This window comes from Varroa jacobsoni, unplaced genomic scaffold (genome assembly GCF_002532875.2).
Source record: "Varroa jacobsoni isolate VJ856 unplaced genomic scaffold, vjacob_1.0 scaffold_657, whole genome shotgun sequence".
Classification (NCBI taxonomy): Eukaryota; Metazoa; Arthropoda; class Arachnida; order Mesostigmata; family Varroidae; genus Varroa; species Varroa jacobsoni.
This window is the reverse complement of record NW_019213559.1, coordinates 105,231-128,572: the sequence shown is the minus strand read 5'-3', so window position 1 is coordinate 128,572 and position 23,342 is coordinate 105,231. Positions and strand designations below refer to the sequence as shown.

The 23,342-nt window shown below is 37.9% G+C and overlaps 4 protein-coding genes and 1 long non-coding RNA gene across 11 annotated transcripts in view; 4 read left to right on the top strand and 1 right to left on the bottom strand.

The window, feature by feature from the left end:
* Positions 1-221: 221 nt before the first annotated feature.
* LOC111262392 (programmed cell death protein 6) lies at positions 222-9,306 on the bottom strand. 2 transcript variants are annotated; one of them, XM_022836621.2, is made up of 4 exons: positions 9,149-9,306; positions 6,642-6,778; positions 1,566-1,753; positions 222-1,321 (listed from the first exon to the last, which is right to left on the bottom strand). In XM_022836621.2, exons 1-4 carry the CDS (start codon positions 9,165-9,167, stop codon positions 1,114-1,116), a joined length of 552 nt encoding a protein of 183 aa, XP_022692356.1. In that variant the 5' UTR covers positions 9,168-9,306; the 3' UTR covers positions 222-1,113. The 2 variants fall into 2 exon arrangements, with proteins under 2 accessions (XP_022692356.1, XP_022692357.1); XM_022836622.2 differs by having other exon boundaries at positions 6,651-6,778; positions 9,149-9,305.
* RpS27A (ribosomal protein S27A) lies at positions 2,560-5,734 on the top strand. The gene is made up of 4 exons (XM_022836619.2): positions 2,560-2,687; positions 4,613-4,721; positions 4,864-5,091; positions 5,521-5,734. Exons 2-4 carry the CDS (start codon positions 4,632-4,634, stop codon positions 5,662-5,664), a joined length of 462 nt encoding a protein of 153 aa, XP_022692354.1. The 5' UTR covers positions 2,560-2,687; positions 4,613-4,631; the 3' UTR covers positions 5,665-5,734.
* Ip259 (NSA2 ribosome biogenesis factor-like IP259) lies at positions 2,605-4,470 on the top strand. The gene is made up of 2 exons (XM_022836617.2): positions 2,605-2,687; positions 3,356-4,470. Exon 2 carries the CDS (start codon positions 3,488-3,490, stop codon positions 4,271-4,273), a length of 786 nt encoding a protein of 261 aa, XP_022692352.1. The 5' UTR covers positions 2,605-2,687; positions 3,356-3,487; the 3' UTR covers positions 4,274-4,470.
* Positions 7,777-13,735, top strand: mRpL46 (mitochondrial ribosomal protein L46). Of its 5 annotated transcripts, none has more exons than XM_022836615.2 (6): positions 7,777-7,888; positions 10,992-11,202; positions 11,629-11,787; positions 12,362-12,467; positions 13,018-13,152; positions 13,409-13,735. In XM_022836615.2, exons 2-6 carry the CDS (start codon positions 11,060-11,062, stop codon positions 13,637-13,639), a joined length of 774 nt encoding a protein of 257 aa, XP_022692350.1. In that variant the 5' UTR covers positions 7,777-7,888; positions 10,992-11,059; the 3' UTR covers positions 13,640-13,735. The 5 variants fall into 5 exon arrangements, with proteins under 5 accessions (XP_022692350.1, XP_022692349.1, XP_022692351.1 ...); XM_022836614.2 differs by lacking the exon at positions 7,777-7,888 and adding an exon at positions 9,410-9,496; XM_022836616.2 differs by lacking the exon at positions 7,777-7,888 and adding an exon at positions 9,573-9,810 and having other exon boundaries at positions 12,362-12,487; positions 13,409-13,567.
* A 7,532-nt stretch (positions 13,736-21,267) lies between these two features.
* The window catches only part of LOC111262396 (uncharacterized), a 7,845-nt gene continuing 5,770 nt past the window's right edge, over positions 21,268-23,342 (top strand). For both annotated transcript variants that reach the window (XR_002681587.2, XR_002681588.2), the window contains exons 1-2: positions 21,268-21,609; positions 21,980-22,179. This is a non-coding gene — a long non-coding RNA (uncharacterized LOC111262396). The remainder of the gene's footprint in view (positions 21,610-21,979; positions 22,180-23,342) is intronic.

The window sequence follows — 23,342 nt, the reverse complement described above, 5'->3', positions numbered from 1 at the left end:
ACTATCTATAAGAAAGTAAACGTCACCTTTTAAGTTTATCAGGGTAGCACAACTATAGGTGGCCAACTAGGGTTATATGAAAATATAGCAATAAGGAATAATTAGAAATTCTGACGTTTTTCATTCGTTATATTCTGCTATAAGCAACCTCAAAGGGGTGAAGGCGACAGGGGAGGGGTCGAGAGTGTCTGATGACATGCTATATAGAAAACATGAATGGCTTTATTTGAAAAAACATGTTTATTTATGGATGCGGAGCCGCAATTAGCCGCAAAATACACGCTGGGCGAAGGTTACGTATAAAGGAGAAGTATAAGTGTGTCCCCATGTTTTCGATTCGTTCTTGTTGTTAGTACGTACTGGTCGCACGTAGCCTTTGCTACCGGCGTAGTACAGCAAAAAAAAACATTTTTATGTGGTGTTAGTGAATGCTTGGTGCAATTGCTTCAAATTCGCTTTCAACAATGTTCATCTGCTGAACGGCGCACGCCTTCACGTATCAAGGTAACCTCGTCGATTTTGCAATGTAATAATGATCACAATCTACATATTAGACAGTCATTACTTAAAAGTCATACTTCAGCCGGCTAAACTTCTTAAAAACTTATGCGCTGAACTCAATCATTCCTCTCGAATCACTGTGTGTGCTAGGATAACATGGCTAGCACACTTATGTGATGTTGAGTACATAGTTAAATGTATGTATAAGTATTTTTTGCTACATATCCTTGTCAACCTCAATGGAAAATTTCGTGTTGTTTGACCATTTCTTCTGTTATTCAACAGTTTTACGAATGTTATCTTAGTATTTTTGGGGTAATAGGTGGGGTTCTAGGTGATCAAAGTCAAGAACAGTTATAGCTTCTGTCGAGATAGCCCTAAATATTGCTGTACATAGTTGCGTTGACAGTATATACGCGGATCTAGTATCTTTTATAGAATTTTTTATCTCTCTTAGTTTACTTGGATGGAATGTGCCTATCGTTTACGCGAAGGCACTATCGTCTAACAAATTATGAATTGGTATTGGGTTATCGGCAGTCGTATTATTGTTGATCCCATCAACTAGAGGTAATACACGAGAAGGTTTAGCTTGCTGTGCCGTAGTACTGCTCAGTAGATAGCGTTGTTGAATACCATCTCGAGGAAGTCCTGATATTGGACGGTGATCGTGCCGTTTTGAGCGGTGTCCTTCATGCGGAACGCGTCTGTGAGGCATTTCAGCATGACACACGCCTGTATAAAGGAATCGAACTCCATTGAACGACGGCCGAAACGGTCGAACTTGCGCACGAGAAGCTCCGAAAAGTGCGGGCTTAGCCTGGAAGGACACGCAGCAGAGATACGTATTTCATTTTATTTAGCCTTATGCATATGTGGCATAATACGTTCGAACATCCAGTTCTCTATATAGGTTATTGCTATATTGAGTACTGTCTAACAAATGTTCGGGTATTCTGTAAGCCCCAGTATCCAATAATTAAGCAGGTTTTGCCGGAGAAGGAACACCATCTTTTGTAATAAAAGTGTTTTACAATTATATCGAAGATTAACCAAGTACAGACCGATATCCGAACGTAGTGAGCGCTTGATGCAGCTCATCGGAAGAAATATTGCCAGATTTGTCCTGATCGAAGCCCTGGAAACAGCGTTTCCACTGCTCAATATAGTCATATAGCTGCTGGAACTCGTGAAGATTGATTGTGCCCGTACCATCCCGGTCGAACATTGAGATCATCAAACGGCAAGTCTCCTACAAGTACACGGTAACGATAAACCGAAGAAAGTAAATAATTTATAATCAGGAACAGTTATTTATTGATCCTGTGCATTGACTTTATTGAGCTATTACAGTTCACTCACATGGTTATAGCATTGCGTTTGTATTAAACTAGATTTTACAACACTATTAAGAATATGTATTTGAGTAATCCCTCATGTAGTAATGCATTTTATTCATTGTGATCTTATCGGCTAATATTTCTAAAATACAGTACTTTTCGTCTATAATTATTTAATCAACTAGAATTAATTCAATATATGCTATAAACAAAGAAATGCTACATTTCACCGTGCAAATTTATATTTCGTTTAATAGTAATATAATATAAATTTAGTTCGCACAACAACTATAATACATTTTGTGATAATCGCTAAGGAATTGCTGACGAATACACAAGTACAATAAATCACAAATGATCGCAAACATCATGAACTCTCTAGTATTATGAAGTTACACAAATGATTAGGCAAGATGTAATGCAATGAAGAACAGTCAAGATAATTAAAAAAATACATACTCTCTCTACACAGGCTATACATACTCTCTATACAGGTATTTACACGTTTTTACGATGATTTTATTATTAGGAGTATTTAAGGGATACTTCCCACTTGAGCCAAACAGAGTGATTGCAAATGATCAAGGAAACAATTTAGACATTTTATTTTTTAATTAGTTGATTAATCACGTTATAAATTACACGATTGTTCTTCAATTAGAAAAAGCGCAGGAATCCGAAGAATACATCCATTGATGCCAGCACAGTTCGAAAATGAGCTCTCCGCCGCACGGCGGAGCGCCCGGCCCTCACATCATTTCCACGATTGTAGCGCCATTAGCAGACGCCCCAATGGTGAATAAGGCTTGCAGTCTTTTCATGCGTGGTGTACACTCTGGACGCTGTGTATGTAGCTACTTTTAGCGAATTTATCTAATTTTTCGTGCTCACTCGAGTGAAATTACTGTGCAAATGATGCCTCCGAAGTTCAGTATTATTGCTAGCCTACCGCAGAACACTTATTGCTCGTTACTTGGTGTCGGTTTTTTTTTTTCAATTTTTCGTATGTTCTACCGCATGTTGAATTCACTTTAGGCCTAAATCGGCGGCACTTGGTACCCTTCGTTGCTTTCTGTACAATTCATAACGTGTTTTTGTCTACTTTTGACTGTCAACTTTAACTAATATTTCTTCATAATATAGTATATGCTGGTGCAAATTGTATTAGCTCGTTAACTGAAACACTGCACGTCTCGTGAAGTGACATCGAATCGCGAGTAATTGCTGGTGAACACGCTATTTGTCTGGTACTTTGTACCGGACGTGCTTGCACGTGGGATCTGCTGTGATCGTATCAGCGAACTGCTGTGCTATGCGCAGCTGATGTTACTTATTGAGAGACAATCAACGTTGCTGATTAGCGTTGACAAGTCGGGTGGGAAGGGATGAGCTGAACGGATAATTTCCGTAAAATCTAGACAAAAAAGGCTCCAAGTGTCGTCCGTTGGTTGTTTCGGTGTCGACCTGTGCATTAACTGTGTTGATACCTGGTCCGAATCGTTCGGCACTTGCAGAGACACATTTGGAGCCGGTCCGTGGGAAACTGTGTTTCAGCGGAATTCGTTTTGCTTGCCGTTCTTCGCGGGTAGCTGCAGCGGATAAATACTACTCAATCATCTTCTCGTAAGCAGCCAACTACAACCAAGATGCCGCAGAACGAGCACATCGAACTCCATCGTAAGCGCCATGGCTACCGGTTGGACTACCATGAACGCAAACGTAAGAAAGAGGCACGTCAGGTTCACGAGCGAGCTGCTAAGGCCCAAAAACTGCGTGGTATCAAAGCGAAGATTTTTGCCAAACAGCGATATGCTGAAAAGGTGCAGATGAAAAAAACGATTAAAATGCACGAGGAAAAGAAAACCAAGCAGAAAACCAAAGAGGATGCCGCGAACGAAGGTGCCGTGCCGGTCTATCTCCTAGACCGAGAGGGACAGAGTCGCGCTAAAGTTCTTTCAAATATGATCAAGCAGAAACGCAAAGAGAAAGCCGGCAAATGGGATGTGCCCATCCCGAAGGTGGCTACAGTCGCCGATGCGGAGACATTTCGTGTTATTAAGACCGGCAAACGGGCGAAGAAGGCATGGAAACGTATGGTGACTAAAATATGCTATGTTGGAGAAGGCTTCACCCGTAAACCACCAAAGTTCGAGCGTTTCATCCGCCCAATGGGTCTTCGATTTAAGAAGGCGCATGTAACGCACCCCGAACTTAAAGCCACTTTCTATCTGCCTATTATTGGCGTCAAGAAAAATCCCTCAAGTCCGCTGTATACACAGCTGGGAGTGATTACAAAGGGAACAGTGATAGAAGTGAATGTGTCAGAGTTGGGTTTAGTCACCTCTGGGGGAAAAGTTGTTTGGGGTAAATACGCCCAGGTTACAAACAATCCCGAGAATGACGGTTGCATTAACGCCATACTTCTTGTGTAACCCAGTACGGACGGAAATTATTAGAAGTGACTGAACTGTGCCGCCAATTTGTTAAATCAGCTGGCTCGAGCTTGTTCGGGCAAAATTGCTTCTTCTCGAGTTCTCATTTGTATATAACATTTCTTGTCAGCTAACTATAGAGGTTACAATAAATGATATTCGGCAGGTGGCGGAGAAGTTGCGATCTTTTATAAAAATGTGTTTTCTTTCTAAGTATGTTGAGACTGGTCAGCAGTACTGTTTTGAGGTGGTTTACATGTTGGCGTAGTTGAACGTGCAGAATAAACGGTTCTGTGATATATAATATCAACGATTAATTTTTGTTGGTACGATTTACAGTCTGGGTGAGCTCGATAAGATGCAGATATACGTGAAGACTCTCGAAAATACCGAGCTCTTTAACATCGAGAGCTCGGCCCTGGTGTCGGATATCAAGGCTGCCCTGCAGGTGAGTGTTGCTTTGTTCGACTGATACTGGTCATGATAATTAATTTGGTTATGTTATTTACATTTCTTCCTAAACCAATTGCAACCAAACAGATTTTTCGTGATGAAAGATCTTGCTAACTTCTGTTATGTAAATTTATTAGGCAAAGTCTGGTATCCCCGTTGAAGACCAAGTTCTCAGCTTCAATGGTCACCTCCTAGATGATTCGGCTGTTCTCGCCGACAAGGGAATTTTCGAGGACTCGTGCCTGCACCTCTCGCTTCGTCTCCTCGGTGGTGCTAAGAAGCGCAAGAAGAAGAACTACACCACTCCCAAGAAGAACAAGCATAAGAAGAAGAAGGTGAAGCTGGCCGTGCTTAAGTTCTACAAGGTCAGTAATGCCAAAGAAACCGTTGTTGTCACAACTTACCTCGCAATTACCAGGTGGCAGCGAAAGTTAATGGCATGAGGTTTTCTGTTAGCTGAAATAGTAAATCCTGTTTTCATTATAGCTAATAAAAGGGTCACTAAGAGGGCTGCAGCTTCCGCGTATAAACAGCCCTACTGTCGTGCTAATAACAGCGACTTAGGGTTAATATGTGCGCGTAGATTAAATGTGGCGATAACTGCTGGGCTGTAGGGATTGCTTGCTGACCCGGTTTTGAACGTTCACTACATACTTTGTTTGTCAAAGTATGTGATAGTAAATATAAATTTTAGTCTAATAGACATTCAACGAGTTATTTTCATTTTCTATTGTTGGCGAATATTTTACTCTACTTTCTGTGCTCTTTCATATTGTTGTATGTATACATTACAGGTGGATGACACCGGCAAGATTACTCGTCTACGCCGCGAGTGCAATGACTGTGGAGCCGGCGTGTTCATGGCTGCACACCAGAACCGTCATTACTGCGGAAGGTGCTCGCTCACTTATGTTTACGATAAGCCTGAGGGCCGATAAAAAAGTAAATAAAAACTGCTGTGGCAAAAAACAAATGGTAACAAGCATTATTTGTCATAAGAGTTCCGAACATCGCCCGTGTTTTCTTTTTTAATTTTTTTTTTTAATTTTTATTAATTCTGATACATGAGTACGATAGCAGGGGCCATAGTATAGGTATAATTAAACTTTTGAAGTCACTATCAAGATAATGACCATTGTCTTATGCCTTAATGATACGGCTCATCGCCATTTCGCACAAATGCTACTGCGAAAATTACGCATTTGGATTATTTGGTTGAGTTATATTTACGACTTTTTTAAATTTGTTCCCAAATTTGTTACCAAAAAAAAGTATTTTTTTGGTAAGTAATGTGCCTTTGACTAATGTTGCGTGTTTTTGCTGTCAAATGTTCAAAATTTTTTACCAGCTATGCGTTTCGTGTGCATCAACCATATCGATAACCGATGCACCTCATGCAGTAGTTCACTCAATAGTCTAAATAGCTTATTTCAATCTAGTCTATTCGCTTGGATAAGTACGAGATGACAACGTAGCTCTAGTTGGATAACGCAGCTCTCGTTGGAATACCTACAAGCGACAGGTGAAGTCACTTCAAACTGCTGGACAGAGTGCGTGGAGCTAGCAATTACAAACAATGACGAGCGAAAACAAGCAGTCGACGTCAACTATTAAAAGAATAGTATTCTTCCACCTTAGTTTTTTTTAGACAAACTAGTTGTAAGAGTTGTAGCAAGCTAAGGCGTGAACAGTCACAGCCCAGTAGTGACTGTCATTAATCAAACAGTAGAATAAAGTGAATTTTTTGTACTAGACTTCTGCGAGTATACCCTTTTTGCCCTTTTGCTGTGACCACCTGACGTGAGTGGAAAGGATCCGCCTGATACTGTTCATGCTTACGTTCGTTAAGCCAGCTCAGCACGCAGAGGGGCAGCATTTTTTCTGTATGTAGAAAACATGAATGCCGAATACTTACAATACGTACTTCATTAAAGGGACTCCAATTTGAATTGATCAGAGCTACTTGAAGCTCTTTCGCCGTGATTTGACCGGAACGATCTTTGTCGACAGCCATAAACATGTGCTGAACCTGAGGGTTTACTGATGGAGCACCTAGAGTTTGATAGAAACAGTAAATGTGTTAGCATGATTGGTCAATTAATTTCTTAGTGTTATATAAACAAAAATATTTTTTCAAGCTAATACTTATCCTGGCAGTAAACTTCGTAGAAATTAAAATAGGGCTAGGTATCTGATCTATTGATCGAAATAAACCCTATGATTTAAAAGAATAAAATAAACCCCTAAAGGAAGCTTTAGCTTCATTTCATTTTGAGTTTAATTGAATATTTTGTCTTGCTTGGATTCACAGAATTGGTTGAACTTATCCCAGTCTCATTGCATTATCACAGAGTTACTTCGTTTTGCATTATATTTTATTTAATGTATTACTTTTGCTTCGTGTTTGTATGTGCTTTTCTTGTTAAACATACTTTAATTGAAATTTTAAATATGAATATAGGTCTACGAAGTATTTTATATACTGATCTACTAAATTAGCGGAATTTCATAGCGAATAAGCTACAGGAGAACCCACTTGGCGCTGTTGGGGATAAATCAGTGTTTTGACATCGAAATCGCTTTTTCTCGCCGCAACTTGCATTTGTGCAACAGTATGGCTGGGTATATATATATAGATCTAGAGGACGATATGGCCTGGGTGTCTGATGCGCATTTCCATGAGTGTATTGCTATAGATAGTCTTTTAGGGGAAACTTTAGGTATCCTACAATACACGCAGACTAGCCAACAACCGATAGTGAGAAACATGGCCTATAGTACTATATATACTTACAATTATATAATGTAAAAGATAATACGTATTGTATAACTAAATTATTTTTTAGTACTTTTCCGATAATTGTTAACAACCTATTTATGTTATGTTTATTATCTATGTTAATAATTAACGCTCTCTTTGCCACTAAGAAATATATACAATTAAACGCGCTCATTCTCTTATTTCTTCCAGTTCGACAGAAGTAAAAAGCTAAGAACTAGTTGTCCATTTCGGAATTGTGATTCTCGAATATTATAAGTTACCATCGACCTACTATAGTGCAGATCTACGTTGCATTAAGGCTGCGAACTTATCGCTGTTTCCAGGGTGGAAGATACAAAACGAAGTTGGAATAATGGACTCAAAAGGAAAATAGACAAACGGTGAGTCGCATCATGGGACATGTTCCTCAGCAGCAAGCACGCAATCCATAATGACATCCCAATTTTTTTGAGATGCTCGCATATTTTTTTGTCTTTGCTGCATTGGATTCTTCTCAATGAAATACTATGTTATGGCCGTTCTCAAATATCTTATAGTTACTTGTGATAAATTAAATAAACCATTAAATAAATAGGTGTTATAAAATTGCAGAATAGACTACGCTGCACAGAGCTATACTTTTTAGGTTATTAAATTATTAATCGTTAATTAATTAATTAAGGTAACAATGGAATTATTGTATAAAGTTACATACATTCTTCAAGAGACACTACTAAAATTTCATTGTACCTTAAACATTAAATATATAAAATGAATGCTACTGCTTTTGTCTCTACTGCTACTGCTAACAGTCTACGTAACATACATTTTTCGACTTACTGTTACTCCACTACATAATGGATTCTTCTATGTTGTGTATTTAGATAGGTGCATCATATGACAAAGCTTTGTATTACCAGTCAAAAACTTACTAAGTGTGCAGAGTGTTCTGTTGCCCGAAAGTGATATCTAATGATAACGCCTGTAAATGTCACCTGGCTGGTCGGATCAGATTACTGCACCTTAACCCGTTGAGATGAAAGGGATGACTTCGGTATTATGATGTATACGCATGACGCAAACAAAGGCACGTAAAACAACCCACAATAGAGTAAACCAAATGGTGGCGACCAGCGAATGTAATTGTACTCTACGTCAAATACGTTGTCGCTTAATAATTTAGTTACACATTATTGTCATTGAATGACGTTATCCCCGCTGAGCTCAAAACCTAACCTAATTTCAGTCACAAAGGAACCGTTTTGATTTCGCTGCACTATTCTAAAAACGGCATCTTAAAAATGCACGTCAAATCGTATACGAAAATCATATATATTCAATCGGTCTGACACTATTGATACACGTGTATCAATAGTGTCACAATTATGTGACACGTTGTGTGACAGTTGTGTGAAAACACTGAAGAGATTTTATAGTAAATCACAAACACCACCTATAAATTAATTTGGATAGCACCGGCTATAGATAACGAGATTTTTCAAAACCCTACACATATCTTAAAGTTGCGCAGAAGCGTTGTTCCTAACTATCTAAGGAATCAAACTGATATTCATCTTATATCAAGTGGACGACTATACAAAATAAAGGCTAACAGATGCTCAGCTCTATTGAGACTATTATATTGCGCTAATATCGCTTACCGTAGGGATTGTAGGCCATGGTTTTTATGGTAGGAGATAATAGACAAAGAATTGAATAACGCGCACTAGTAAGAACTTCGCCGCACTCACAGGCACAACAAAAAGTCAACAAACAATAATCCTGAATTACTGCTGCTACTACTACTGCGAATGTTGCGAGGCAACACTGTCAATTCGTTTCGAATGGGCCGAATGAGTTGTAAACATGGGCTGTGGCGAGCGTCTGCTAGTTATTCAAAACTCTTCACTAAATATGCTTTAATTGAGTGACGAAGACAGACTAAGTACGTCGCGCACGTAGGGCGTCGGTTACCATTTTACGGAATAAACACGTTGCGTCAACTCAATGTAAGCGTTAACGTTTTTGGTTCAAGCAATCGCCCTATTAATGATTTGCTCATCTTAAGATTCGTATTGTAAATAAACAAATATGGTGGCACCCATGTTGGCCGGCTATCGGGGTCCGTGTATGTTAGTGTCTGCCCTACTAAGGAATTCTGGTCGTAAATCGTACCCGTAAAAAGTTGTTATCGGTGTTGTTGCTAGAAGATTGTGGAATCAGAGAGTGGTGGGTGCCAAGCATTTGATATTAAATCCCCTGGACCAGAACAGCGGTTCGGTGTTTGAAGTCGGAAGCATGTTAGCTTCAAAACAATTGTTAGGTATGTGCATGAAAGTTCCAAATGTGTCTGTAAAGATACCCTTCGTTCGGCCTTTGCAAACACAATCAACGTCTATGTAGTTTTTTTGAAGACAAAGTAAACGAGTTCAAAAATATAAATATTGTTTAAATATGAATATGAATATTGACAAAAACACACGTTGAAAATAAAAGATATGTTATAGCGGCAATTGATTTTATAACCACAATTTACGGTTCTGAGTATTCAAACATGTGGTATATGCTGAGTATCCTTGAACTTAGATTTTCATAAACGAGCAAACGTTAAATGGGTATATGTAGCTCAAAAATATCAACTAAAACATTAAGAAATTGCATACGAAATACAGATTGAGTCTGTCAGTAAAACTTGGGGCTCTGAGTGCATTCTTGTAAGGAGAAAAATCTACAGCCTCAACCCTTTGAAAAAAAGTTAAAAATCTAATCTATGTTCTGACGAGGTAAAACCTGCTCACATGAACCTCAAACTTGTTGAAGACGTTTATGCTCTAGAGCATCTTCTGATTGTTAAATTTCATACTAAGCTCAAGTATTAAAACGCATGTTATCATTTGAACTCTTTGCGCTCTTAAAAAAGCAGTCAAAGCAAATTCGAAAAAGCAGACTTCTCAATACTCATATAAGCGGCAGCGGTGTTAGTGGCTGCTATTAGCACTTTGCCGCTTTGTCTAATCTACGCATGTGTATGGATAGCATATTTCAATCAATACGCCTAGCCAGAGTAATTATCAAGTCGATTTCATTCTGCTGATACCGCTTTTTTTACTACTCGTAGATTCTATCTAGACTTGGAACAAAGAGCAATCTCGTTGAATTGCTCAAAGTTTAGAACAAACTTTATTAAATACTTTTATCGTCTATATCTGAAAGGCCATCTTTGAATGGTTGGTTAGCCATCATCTGTTATCTAGTCAGTAGACAAATTTAGTAACTGAAAGTACTGTATCATAACTTGGCTTTGGGTACATTTTAGATATGCACGTGTCTAATGAAACGCATTCATTTTTTACTTAAACGATTGCTTGCGGAACCTATAGCTTTACAAGTACATGACAGTTTTCAAGTACAAGCACAATCCTTGTAAACTTCTGCCCTTATTCAACAGCCTGTGCACATGTAAAGATATTGTTCTTCTGTGTTCTTTTCGTTATTTGCTTGCAGGGTGTCTTCTGAGATCGACGGCTCACATACGCAATAGTTTGGATAGAAGCGCCTCATCATGGCAGATAATGGCCGGTGCAATTCTGGAGCGGCCTGCAACGCTAGTCGTTCCTTTTAGTCCTTTACAGAAAGCCTACCTCGACATGCTCACTGAACTCGAGGCGGAGCATTCGCTCCTCAGCGACCATGAACTCAAGGCTTTGGAGGAGAAGTATATCTATTGCATGTTTAGACAGAGCAATAAATAGCAGATATGATATTTTAAAGAACCGTTAAAACTTTTTGTCTTTTTAAGACTTTGATAGAGGTAATTTAAATATTGTGTGGTACCAGCTCTGATTATCAGATGGTTTCACACGTTGTATTTAGTAAATACTTCAGTACTGTGTTAAGGCTGTTAGGGTTAACCAGGCTATTATGTGCATTTCGCAGTAGTGTGAATTGTGCCATGTATTTTTGATTCTATACAGAATGCACAATTTACCGTTAACTTTATCGAATGTGTTTTTGCAATAGCATAGTTACAGAATAGTTGGGAATCAAACGAATTTATATCGTGGTTAACACACTCTTCTTTATGTATAGTAGCTCAGATTTGATCTTAGGACACGATTGACATGATTCTTTCATATTGCAGGAAAGCTTTGGCGAAGGCCACGAAGTCGGCTGGGGCAGCTGCTACTCGAATAAAATTAGCTGATGATCTTGTCAACGAATGGAAGGCTGAATTAGAAGCATTTAAAAAACGGTACCATTGCAAACCTCAAACGGACCACAAATTGGACGACATTAACAGGTTAGTATGTGTTTTGAGTCTCATTTGATTACATATCTGTGATAGTTAGAATTTTAACTCTGTCTAAATAAGTAGTCAAAGGTGCCACGAGTGATGTCTATCAGTGTTATTACTTAGCATTTTTGACCGTGCAACTGCAGAACGTTAAATTGGTTACGGTCGATACAGCGATTCCTCAGTGGTCCAAGTCATGATACTCGATAAATTTTAATACGGCAAAAATCTAAAAAAGGTAGTAAATAGTTCTTGTAAATGTGTTCTTACCGGCCGGTGGATAATTTTTTAAGCTTTAAATGCAGTATAGATTCCGGCCTTAAAGCATTCAACCTCGCAGCCACGTTGTGTCAAAGATAACTTTACTTTGGTCTCTCCTAACTGCTCCTAGCTAAAAATGGTTATAGAAAATACGTTTCTTGAGATACTTGTAGGTATATACTAAAACTTGTATTTGGGTGAATATGTCTTTTGTTATTATTTTCGGACAGGGATGCTAACATCCCACTCAGTAAAGCCGAGATAAATAAAATAAATAAGTTATTTGATATTTTCTTTCTGTTCTGTTTACGTATTTTAGACACACCGATAAAGCACTTACTCTGTTGGTACTGCAAAAGATTGGAGATAAAGAACACTGGCTGTTTCCGATAGTTGACAATAAGGAGAACGAAACTTTAAGACAGGTGGGGTCGCTTTTGTCCAGGTAGGTTTTGTTGATCCGCTCCCTCATTTGACAGAATCAATCTCAGCCTGTATTGAATAGAATACAGAACGATGAAGTAACTAAAATAACAGACCTTTGAAATTCTGTCTAATACATTGCGAAATCCAATTATACATTATTAATTGGTTGTGTTAAACGAAACATTTACATTCATGTGATTTCGCACCTAATGAAAGTCAGCAAATTTTCATCACAATCTTACAGATTATTGATTGGACACCCGAGAATGTCCATCATGTGACGTATGAACTAATCACAAAGTTATGAATGTAGAACGTGAATTTATTGTGCTAGAGTTGCTGCTATATGCTATTGTGCTAGAGAGAACTATCTGCTAGAGTTATAATTATAAGGACATTTTGAGCCTTAGCATGGTTATGGAAGTTCAGCGTCCAGCTTCCATAACATCCAACTAGGAAGACTTCCATTTATGTGGGGGAAACTTACTCACAGTTAAAAACGAATGTAGTTGACAAAGCGACTAATAATTTTGATTACGATATTTGTAGACGGCAGAGCGCGCAATTTTGGAATGCTTCGGCGATTCGATGTCAATTAAAACTCTGGGAAATGCTCCAGTGGCTTTCTACAAGTATAAATATCCAAAGGCAGTGCAAGAAAAAACTAGAAAAGAGGGTGCCAAGGTGAGCAGTAAATTAATTGTTTCTGGCAATCGTCAACTTGGTTGAATTGCACGGGTGTCAAGCTAGATTTTAGTTATTTTTAGTATTTCAAACATTCATTTACTAAACGGCAATTTTTTATATATAATTATCTGAAGCTTGTTATCGAAATCCTAATTATGTCGAGGTACACTACTCATGACAAGGAGTGGATAACCTGATTTGTTGTATATTTTAATAAAGTCTTTCTGTTGACAATTTTTTGACCAAATTTCAGGTGTTTTACATCAAAATGAACTATATCTCTGGGATGCCGAAGCTTAAAACGGAGTTCGGTTCCAAGATTATTTGGTCTACTTACGACGAAATGTTGGAACGCCTGCCGCCTATTGTTAAAAAAGCTGTTAAGCCCTCTTTCTTTGTTACACCGAACATCGATTTCACCCTCTTCTTGGATGCGATTGCTCAGAAGGACGAGCTCCGAAAGCGACATCTCATTAAAGAGTAGTCGTTCGCTTAGGTAAATTGAACGGTATGTGTGCTATCGATTAATATAGGTGTAAATAAATAATTTCTTATAATAATAAATGTATCCTAAAAAGCAGATTGCGTTGTTTTTAATTTATTTAGATAGCACTGTGATTAGGTTTGACAGCGAGTATTCACGGTAGGAACTTATAATCAAGCTGCGTTACTATTTCCCAAAAATACTGCAAGGTGGCGCCGCAGACTTGCTATCGCGGAGTCGAAACCGGTCGAATATTATGCATTCACCTCAGGTGTTGGTTCAGGCTTTAACTATGTTTTTAATTAATGCTCAGCGACACTTTCGGTATTGACTTTAGATTTAAATACATATATTAACGTAGCAATAGAATTTTAAGCTCATATATCTAGCTTGTGAGAGAACAGGGCATTTGATAATAAGATCTGATTTGTACGAACGGTCTTTTTAAAAGCCTCCGGTAGTGCTTCTGCACAGCTGTAAAACCGCTGGAAAGTAGCAGGAACTAACAAGAAAAAGGTATTGAAAAATTTCACAAGTGGAAATGTCACGTCTATTTTTTTTATGGAAAGTGATATAAACTGTGCCCAAATCTATTATGCTTTGTCCTCTTTATAGGAAAGTGGTTAGATTGGTTAACTGAGAAGCACACGATGGCCTAGGTTCGAATCCGCATGTAGACATCCTTTGTTCAGTGGTGGAAACCAGCCACCTAAAGTAATGCTTAACGGATTAAGTATTGGACGAAGAACACGGAAAACATTTCTTAGGCCTGCTAAGTTCGATGTATTTCCTAAACATCTAGGAGTTGTCATATAAAATATGTTTACTTGGATGTGGTTATTGTCCTCAAACGTCTAAATAGTAAAATAAATTTAAAAAAAGATAAAGTGCAAAATAAATAAATAAAAAAGCAGAGAGTAAAATATCATATGGTTTCAACGCAGTATATTTCAAGAAGCGGTTAGAGTCTTAGTGGATTTGTTGCTCAAATGTGGGACGGAATTTTTTCGAATCTCTAAAGAAAGCGAAAGTTTAACCGTTGTCACTAAATAATATATAAACTCTCGTTTTGTATTGTTACAATTGCTATGAACAACATTTTACGGGTAGGATGTTTGTCTAATGATCTGATTAATTATTTACTTTGTTTCGCATTCGTCTTTGTGTTTGATGCAATTGACCTTCATCATTCATGTTTTTCTTTTTTTGTTTAGGAAGGAAATGACAGACGCATCTTCTGCTCCAAATTCGAACATAGAATAACCGAGCAAAAATTTCTCTAAAAATGACTTGTTTAAATATATATAAATTACCATATAGGAGACTTATTTACTGAAGAGATTATTTGTTTTCGACGTTCGCGGTACAGACTTCATAGAGACAAGTAATCAAAATGGCTCGAAATACCGTTCTGATTTAAAAGAAAAGGATAAAGGTTCCTTAAATAGGAGAGCAGATACTAGCGTGATCCATTGCGCAGCCAGAACAATATGTAGCTTGAAAAATGGTAGCCACGTAAGGAAGGCTGTGCGTTTAGACGGTTTACGTCCTTCCTAAATCCTATAGCGTTTTACCTTCCTAAGATGACGTAACAGTAATGTGCGTCCGTGAATGCGGAATGGAAAATGCAAATGGCGTCATGCTCCACCAAACAAAATGCGAATAAACTGCGTGGTCGCTATTGCTTTGAGCTAAACCAACACGCTGAGAAAATCAATGGCTCTAATTAATTGATATAAAATTAGGCATATTACGTTCCCTAAGCTCAAATTTATTTGACTCGACGGATCTATTTGAACAAAGTCAACAAATAAGTATTAGAAAGCACATAAAAATGTGCCTCTATATTCATTCAAACAAAGCTAGGGACAGAAAAAACGTAAGCGTTCTATCGTGGATTATGTTATATTGTCGGACCTATATTGTCTCGTAAAGGTATAGGTGAACATATTTGAATAGACAAAACAAATTGATTATTCGATAAATGCAGGTGCACGTGAAAACTTGGCGAAGGAATTTTAATGACGAGGTTTATATCTATGTGATTGTGTCTAGTGATAATGAGTGTTGTTTTACTATTCTTTTTCTTACTTCGGCTATATATATATATATATATGAGCGTGCACTCTAGCACAAGCTTTACCCGAACAACTTCAACTATGAATAACGAGGTGCAGACTAGAGAATCTTTTTGGAAGGGCAGCGAATCTGGGGCTTCGAATTTATGAAGATAAATGAGTTTATCGGGGGTTGTGCCCTAGTGTAAATACAATACACCGTAATTAAATTGTAGAGAAACAACTAAAGTCAGTAACAATGTAGTCAAAATTAGAGATGAACATTTCCAGCACACCCATACTTCGGCTAATATATGTTTATTTTTCTATTTTTCAAATTGACTCGAGTTGGAAAGTTGAAGGTGCTATGTTGCGTCTAATAAAAAAAAAAAGACTCAAGTGCGTCACTGGCATTATGGAAATAAAAAGCGTGAGTTAGTCTGGCTCGATGAGAAGGTTGAATAGAGATTCATGAGACAACATTCAGCATAAATAAAGTAGTGCCTTGCTCTTATGCGCAAGTGTATTCTTGTTGCCGGTAACCCATACTTAATAAATCCGGTGAGATTACTTATAGATAAGTGGGTTTGTTGGGCCACATAAGTTGTGATAGTTGTATTGCATAATTCTCTAATAGAGAAAGAGATTTACCACCGATTTCGCAGTACAAACGACACAGATAACGTTTGCTAAAAACAAACGCTACCGCCGCGTTTAGAGGCAGCACCAGCAAACGTGCAAAGGCTTTAAGCTCTTTGTTGTAGATGGTTAATGCGAACATCCGTTGTTAACATTTAAACAATGGCTTTTAATTAATGGGAAAATATTTTGCCTAACATTCTGCAATATCGCTCGAACGTTTGGGGAGTAATTAATGAACCAGGCATGCGCCATTCCGCGTGCACAAACGTGTACCTATGACGAGTCAAAGCGTTCACGCATAACCAATCAATGCCGTAAATTAATTACAATCGGGGAAGTAATTTTAGGCAAAGGCTTACGACTTTTCAGACTACCAAAGGTTGCTATGACTGACTACATAAGAGTCAATATGATGAATACTTGTAACCGTAACTCTTCATAACGATACTTTTTTCCTGTAAAATTTAAATAGGAGATTTGGTCTGGTTTATTCGGCACCTGATCGAAATTTCAGCTGTTTGTTTGTATTGTATGCATTTCCATCACTGTAAGTACCACTACCTAATTTCGACTAGTCGTTTATCCTCGAAGGTGAATTCACCATTTTTAAAAAACGATAATAACAACAATGGCAGTTTATAATTTGCAGATCAAATCTTTTGCCATTTTTTTTAAACTTCTAATTACTTAACTGATCTAATGTTCAGCCTAACACACCTCCAGAAAGGTATGATTTTTTTTATAGCATTTCCGTCTGTCGCAGTCTATATCGTTTTTGCCCAGTTGGCGTATCAGCAGTCCGACATAGGCTGTATCACGACCATGTTTTACGCCCACCCGTCTAACAAAGCGACTGCTCTGCGGATGTTCCGAACGTCAGACTCGTAGATCCGCAGCATTCACTTAGCTCTCCAAACGGCGATATCATATATCTACCTTCATGTTCCTGACCGGCATGAGAGCCTTATCTTACCGAGTTGATCTGTGTTTTATTTTAGCGTTACATGTTATATTTTTTCTAGTGCCATGCTTGACAGAGAATATTTCGATATTGGGTTTAGAGGTTCAATCGAATTAGGTAGGGTAGCATTCACGCATTTGTCAGTGCCCGTGATAAGTTTTTTGTCGTCGACGCACGTTTTCCTCGCCGCCGAGTCTATGTTCTTGCTAGACTTGGGTGCGGCTCCTCTTTTTCTCACATTATCGAGTCGACGATCTGCAGCCGCCTTTGGTGCTCATCGTGCGATGGCTTAGACGTTTTTTTTTGTTTTACTCCCAACCCCTGTTCGCGCATATATTATACAGTGACCTAAGTTCTGTGGCTCTCTTGAACCATAGGATGCACTTCCAAAAGCCATCGTAAATAGCTAATTGTTAATCACGACAGCGATAAGTTATAATAGCCATAATAATAACAGCCAATAGACATTGCGATCCGTGCGGTGTTTATGCCGTATTCGTCTAATATCTACAAAAGTTTGTCCTGGATGATTTTGTCGCATCATTTTCCTCCTCTCTAGTCATTTCTATCATCGATATCAGCACAAAGATATTCTTATCAACTTTGCTTTGTCTTAATCAGTTTACTATTGCTAAAATTTCCTGTTCCCTCCTTCATGCCTCCTTCTTCCGATCAGCTGTGGTATAGACCATAAGAGCTTTCATCCTGAACGAATCTTTTTCCACTAAGGATACTTTGCTCTCAGTCTAGTCGCACTGAATTTTACTCCTTCCAGCTCCGATATTATTGAATAGATATGTGTATATGAATGCGTATAACTCTTTTAGGAAACGGCCCAGCTAGTTCCTTTAGAATTGCTGCCGGTATTTTATTTAATCCACCGACATATAGGTTATAAAGTAGGTTCGTCTAAAGTATTATTCATATAATGCTTTGTAACACGTTCTCCTGCTAAAGCCATTCTTATGTGGAACTCCTTAGCTGAATTGGATTAACCATGGGTCCACGGCGAGGCTGATGACCGATAACGGTACATTTGGAATCTGCTTTAACTCTGACCGTAAGCACATTAAAAATAAATAGGTTTTATGCTCTGGCTGTAGCAGCTCTGATATCAAGAGTCAAACGATTCTTGCAGGTATCATTTCAAAGAGAGTAAAAAATTGAGAATTGTCAACCTTCTCAGTATTTGTGTCGGAATCTGTCATCAGTGACTTTGAAGGGAATCAGCTAATTTGTAGTAATTGTGATAGAAAACAGGATTATTTGGATCATAACGGTTTATTTTCCGTATGTTATAAGAAGATAGTGCTTGCTTACATTAATAATATATAATTTGATCTCTTAGATTAACAATTCCCGTACCACAGGCTGCGTTGGCCAGTGTGACATTAGGTAGCTGATTCAATAACATGTTTGACGGTCTGCTCCGATCTTCAAAACTCACGCTGGATGACACTCAGCTACGAAGTCTCTAGGCCGGACTTTACGAGGTTGACAACTCATGCCGAAAAATACACTTTTATAACACATGCTCGCCTGAGCTGTATATGCAGATGTTTGAGAATCGTTTGCCCCATTTCTGATCGTGTCTTTTTTATCCGATACATTTTCTATTCGTTGAAAATAATTTTCACTGATGATTTTGTCAGGAGTACCATCCATACTTTTTCTGAAAGACTGATTGATTCGATAACTCGTGGATCAACCATCATTGTGTTATTTAGTAGAATAATCTAAAAAAGCGTTAGGTAGCGTTACCTTAAGCGGCCGGCTTCTAGCAGCACAAAACAAAGTGTACCCATGCCCGACATCGACACTAGACTATCTCACGTGTTTCCAAGCTTAGTAAACCAACACGTTACCACTGCACCTTCACGACGCTACCTAACATGATCTGGGAATTATGAACAAGACAAAGTTCAGTTAGAGAAACAGCTTACTCAGGAATACAATATAAGAAAAAAGTGGTTGCTGATATGTATGTGCGATAGCAAGGCCTAGATTGAGCCTACCAAGATATGGACCTGACAAAGATAAACATACTTTAATGCATTAGCGGACATGGATACATTTGCTTTTGTTTAATCCATACGTTTGCCTATATATTTTACAATGCCAAAAATCGATGTTTAAATGACTGTTTATTCAAAAGTATGACTGAACGCTTTAAGCAAACAGTTATATAGGTGACGAAAAAAAAAAAAGAAACAATATTTAAAAAAAATTCAGCATAGATAAGTAGTTAGAGGTTCACCGTTCACTTTAGGCATTTTATCTATCTTTTTAGGCTACAATCCTTTGTTTTTTTAAACTTATTCAGTTACAGTTATTAACGCTACAGTTATTGTTTTTATGGTGATATTTTCTGTTGCAGGATGTGTCCTACATTTGTACATTACTATATACAACTTACGTATCACAACGATTCTTAAGTCTAGAGCAAAAACAATGCAGAGCAAAGCTGTCCTACTGACCCTACGGTGGAGGAAACTCCTCATTCGGGTAAGACGGTTTAAAAGTTCGAATAATAATAACAAATTCATGTTCTTCTAAATCCCCATCTCTATGGACCTATAGAAGTCCCGTTTGGAGGCCGACCGGCTAATGAAACTCATTATAATTTATTTCTGTGTTATGTTCTTAGAACTAATACGGAGTTGTTTTTTGCATAACTCATGTCCCAGTCAAGCATCAGAGGAACCTACTTAACAGACTACAAACCGCCTATTCCTCATTGCCTAACTAGGTGAGTACAATATTCTACGCAGTTAAATAGACGCTTCAATATCGTATGTCCGACGAGCATATTTTTTATAACTAGAATCGCACTTGCAGTGCCTCTTTAGAGGGGTCCGATGAGTGCATGCCTGCGCGGAACAATCACCATTAAAAACAACCAAGACGCGGATAAATGGTTGAGCCAGGGCGGAGGATGTTCGTTTGTTGCCCTGAGGATTTTCATAAAAGTTGTTTTATAGACAGGCTAAAGAAAGATACTTAATTTTTTGTTGTTAGTCAAAACAAACTTTGCTATTAAGGCAAAAGATACCTTCGACGCATTTGTACACAATTCAGTAAAAATTAATAGTTAGCAACGTGCATATATACAGAGTAGCTTGATATTGGAAACAAAATGTTCTATTCAGTTTGCCTATTTCGAATTTAGTTCTTGAGATTCGATCGGAGGAACATAGTAGAATTTTATTATAAATTTGAAGTTGAATTTTAACTTTACTCTTTTAGCTGGTGGTTGCAAAATTAATGCTTGTCTTGTTTTCGTAGGTCATTATTTGGCCCTATCTAATGTGAGCCCACGAAGTTCAAACAAAAAGAGGTTTAAATAAGGTGTAGATATAAATTTTGTCGTAAAACCTGACCTCTATATTACACAGCTTGATATAGTACAACATATAATGGTTTGTTGTAAAATAAGCAAATTAGCGCCTTAAGGATTGTGTTGGCGTTCAGACAATCAAAGGAGGAAATTTCCACTGACAGAAACGGTGAAGGATCCTTATGCTGGTCAAACGAAACAGTATACATTGATCTGAATTCACCATTTGTGTAATAATAATTCCTTAAAGTTCATAGCATTGGCGATGTCCTGTGAATTGGAAAGCATCCGATTTTTATAATATAGACAATTTAAAGGGTACAATGTAGACAGTGCGCGCCAGTGAACGAGGTTTTGCGTTCTTTCTGATTCACTAGTGGAGCTTCATAGCGAATCGAGGTTGCTGCGCTCCTTCAGCCTGTGTAAAATAATGGAAAATGCTTTCAATGCAGCCTACCAGGCATGCTCCTACCTGAGTAGGGGGAAAGGATTTTGCATTGATGCGTGCTACGTATCATGTCCATTTGCTCGAATAACATCTTTAAGGCCATTGCACGCTCTCAAGTACGCGTGTATTCTACCCATTGATGTTTCATAGCTGGTTATCAATCAAAAGGGGCGATGTCTCAAGTCAGGTGGTGCATGTCAGACGGTAAAACATCTATTATAATTACGATATTTGCCTCAATTGTGGGGCAGTTGTGGATGATAAAAATTGGCGGAATAGCATCGCTTATACGATTTCGTCATGTATCCTTCTTTGCTAACTACGATACATTATTCCGTTATGAATAATGAAAACAGATAAATTGTAAAAATTTTCTCGCTATTTATAAAACAGATTATTGTAACCACCTGTTCGAATATTTACGAATAGTGTATGTGTGAGTCGTTGTGGAATTGCACTAAAGTTCATTGGAAATATGGATTCATCTTGACTAAAGCAACTATGAACGACTGCATTCAAGTTTATGTAAGTTTGGGATCACGAAAGTGTTTAGAAAATATTGTTTAATTGTTATTTTTAAAAAGCTCTCTTTTTTGGAAGTTTAGACTTTGTGGACATGTTTACGTTAATTTATTGATTGGTTAAACACTCATAACTGTTCAGTGCTAAGTTGACTATTGATCTGGGTAGCTTAAGGGAGAAAAGGTTAAAGGAGAATTTTAAATTTAGTTGAATAGTCAGTACTTCAAGCTGCGTTCGTTGGCGTCATCGAGTATTACCAGATGATGAGATCATAATAACTTGACTATTTGTGCCTTTGAGCTAAGCCAATTGTTCGGGTCAAGCATTAATAAAGTAACGAGGACTAATGACTAACCAAAAACCCTTCTGACAGATGATCAAGCGTATGGCAGCGTTCCTGTAAAGTCCCAGTAGGGTTTAATTCATCTTATATACGTTTATCTTGAATATAGTGCAGCTCCTAAGGTGACGGATAAACAAGATCCGTAAAGTTCCGGTTCTAGGCAGACAGGTTGTTCTGCATGCTCCACTGTTCGAGCAACGAAATGAGAGAGGCCACCTTAGCGATGTCAGGTTAGTCGTAAATCAAGAAAACTCCATCGACTAGATACTTGCTGTTGTTATTTTCCACAGAGAATTATTATCATTGTAGTTAAGAGGGGTGAACTTTTAACAAAAATTGTTTGGTTTTTAATTGTTATTTAATTAATAAAGTTTCCGCGAGACTAAGCTAATTTAGGTGAACTTTTGTTAATCAACTCATTCTAAGAAGGTTTAGCGGTGGCGTAGCTTGTTTCTTCCTATATAGTTATATTACTGTTGTACATAATATCGATCTGTAAGCGGCTATATTACAAGTGAATGACCGCTGATTTCTTGTTGCGAAAAAAACACGAACATTTTCAAATCCACCGTTTGCCGTTAGTGACAAGTAGACTATAATTTTAGGCACCTAATCGCCAGTGTGCAAACGATCCAACACTTTTAACTAATTCTGCGTCATCATGACACGAAATTACTAAATCGATAAAGATTTTTATTTATCTATTCTGTAGAATCTAGTAGCACTTTTCATGGCATATTGGAATATCGGTACTGCTTTGATGCAAGACGCCGCTATTTACATTTTTGAGATATTTAACTCTAACACACGACGTATTGGTATCTCCAATTTTATCGTTTATCTTCGGTTCTATACGATATCTGTAAAAGCGAAACAGTTGCGGTATGTATGTATAGCTGGTTGAGATTAACAATCGCATCACAGGCATTTTATAATGCAACATTGTACTTTTAAAAACGTAGTCAATGGCCTTACGATTGTCGTTGGAATGTTTTGATAGTGACATGGCAATAATACTGATACTTCGAAAAATATTTGTGGAAGATCCTGTATGTATACGATGTATGTATGTTTGTATCGCTTATCTCGAAAGCAGTCTGAACAAATTCTGTGATGTTTCGTGCTTAGGCACAACCTGATAGGTGGACTACGGATGAAAAAGCACATGAATATTGAAAAATTCGACTTATGATAAGGGTAAGGCAAAAGCTTTTCAATATCTCTAACGCAATTTGGTACGGCTCGTTATCACACAGATCGTAGGCAATGACCATTCGGTCCAAATAATAATAAAAAATTATAAATTTAGCTGTTATAGCAGAATGTTGCCCTAGTTCAAGGTATTTAGAACTAAAGCAGGTTACTCTAGTTTGCTCTTTTCACCTACGCAGAT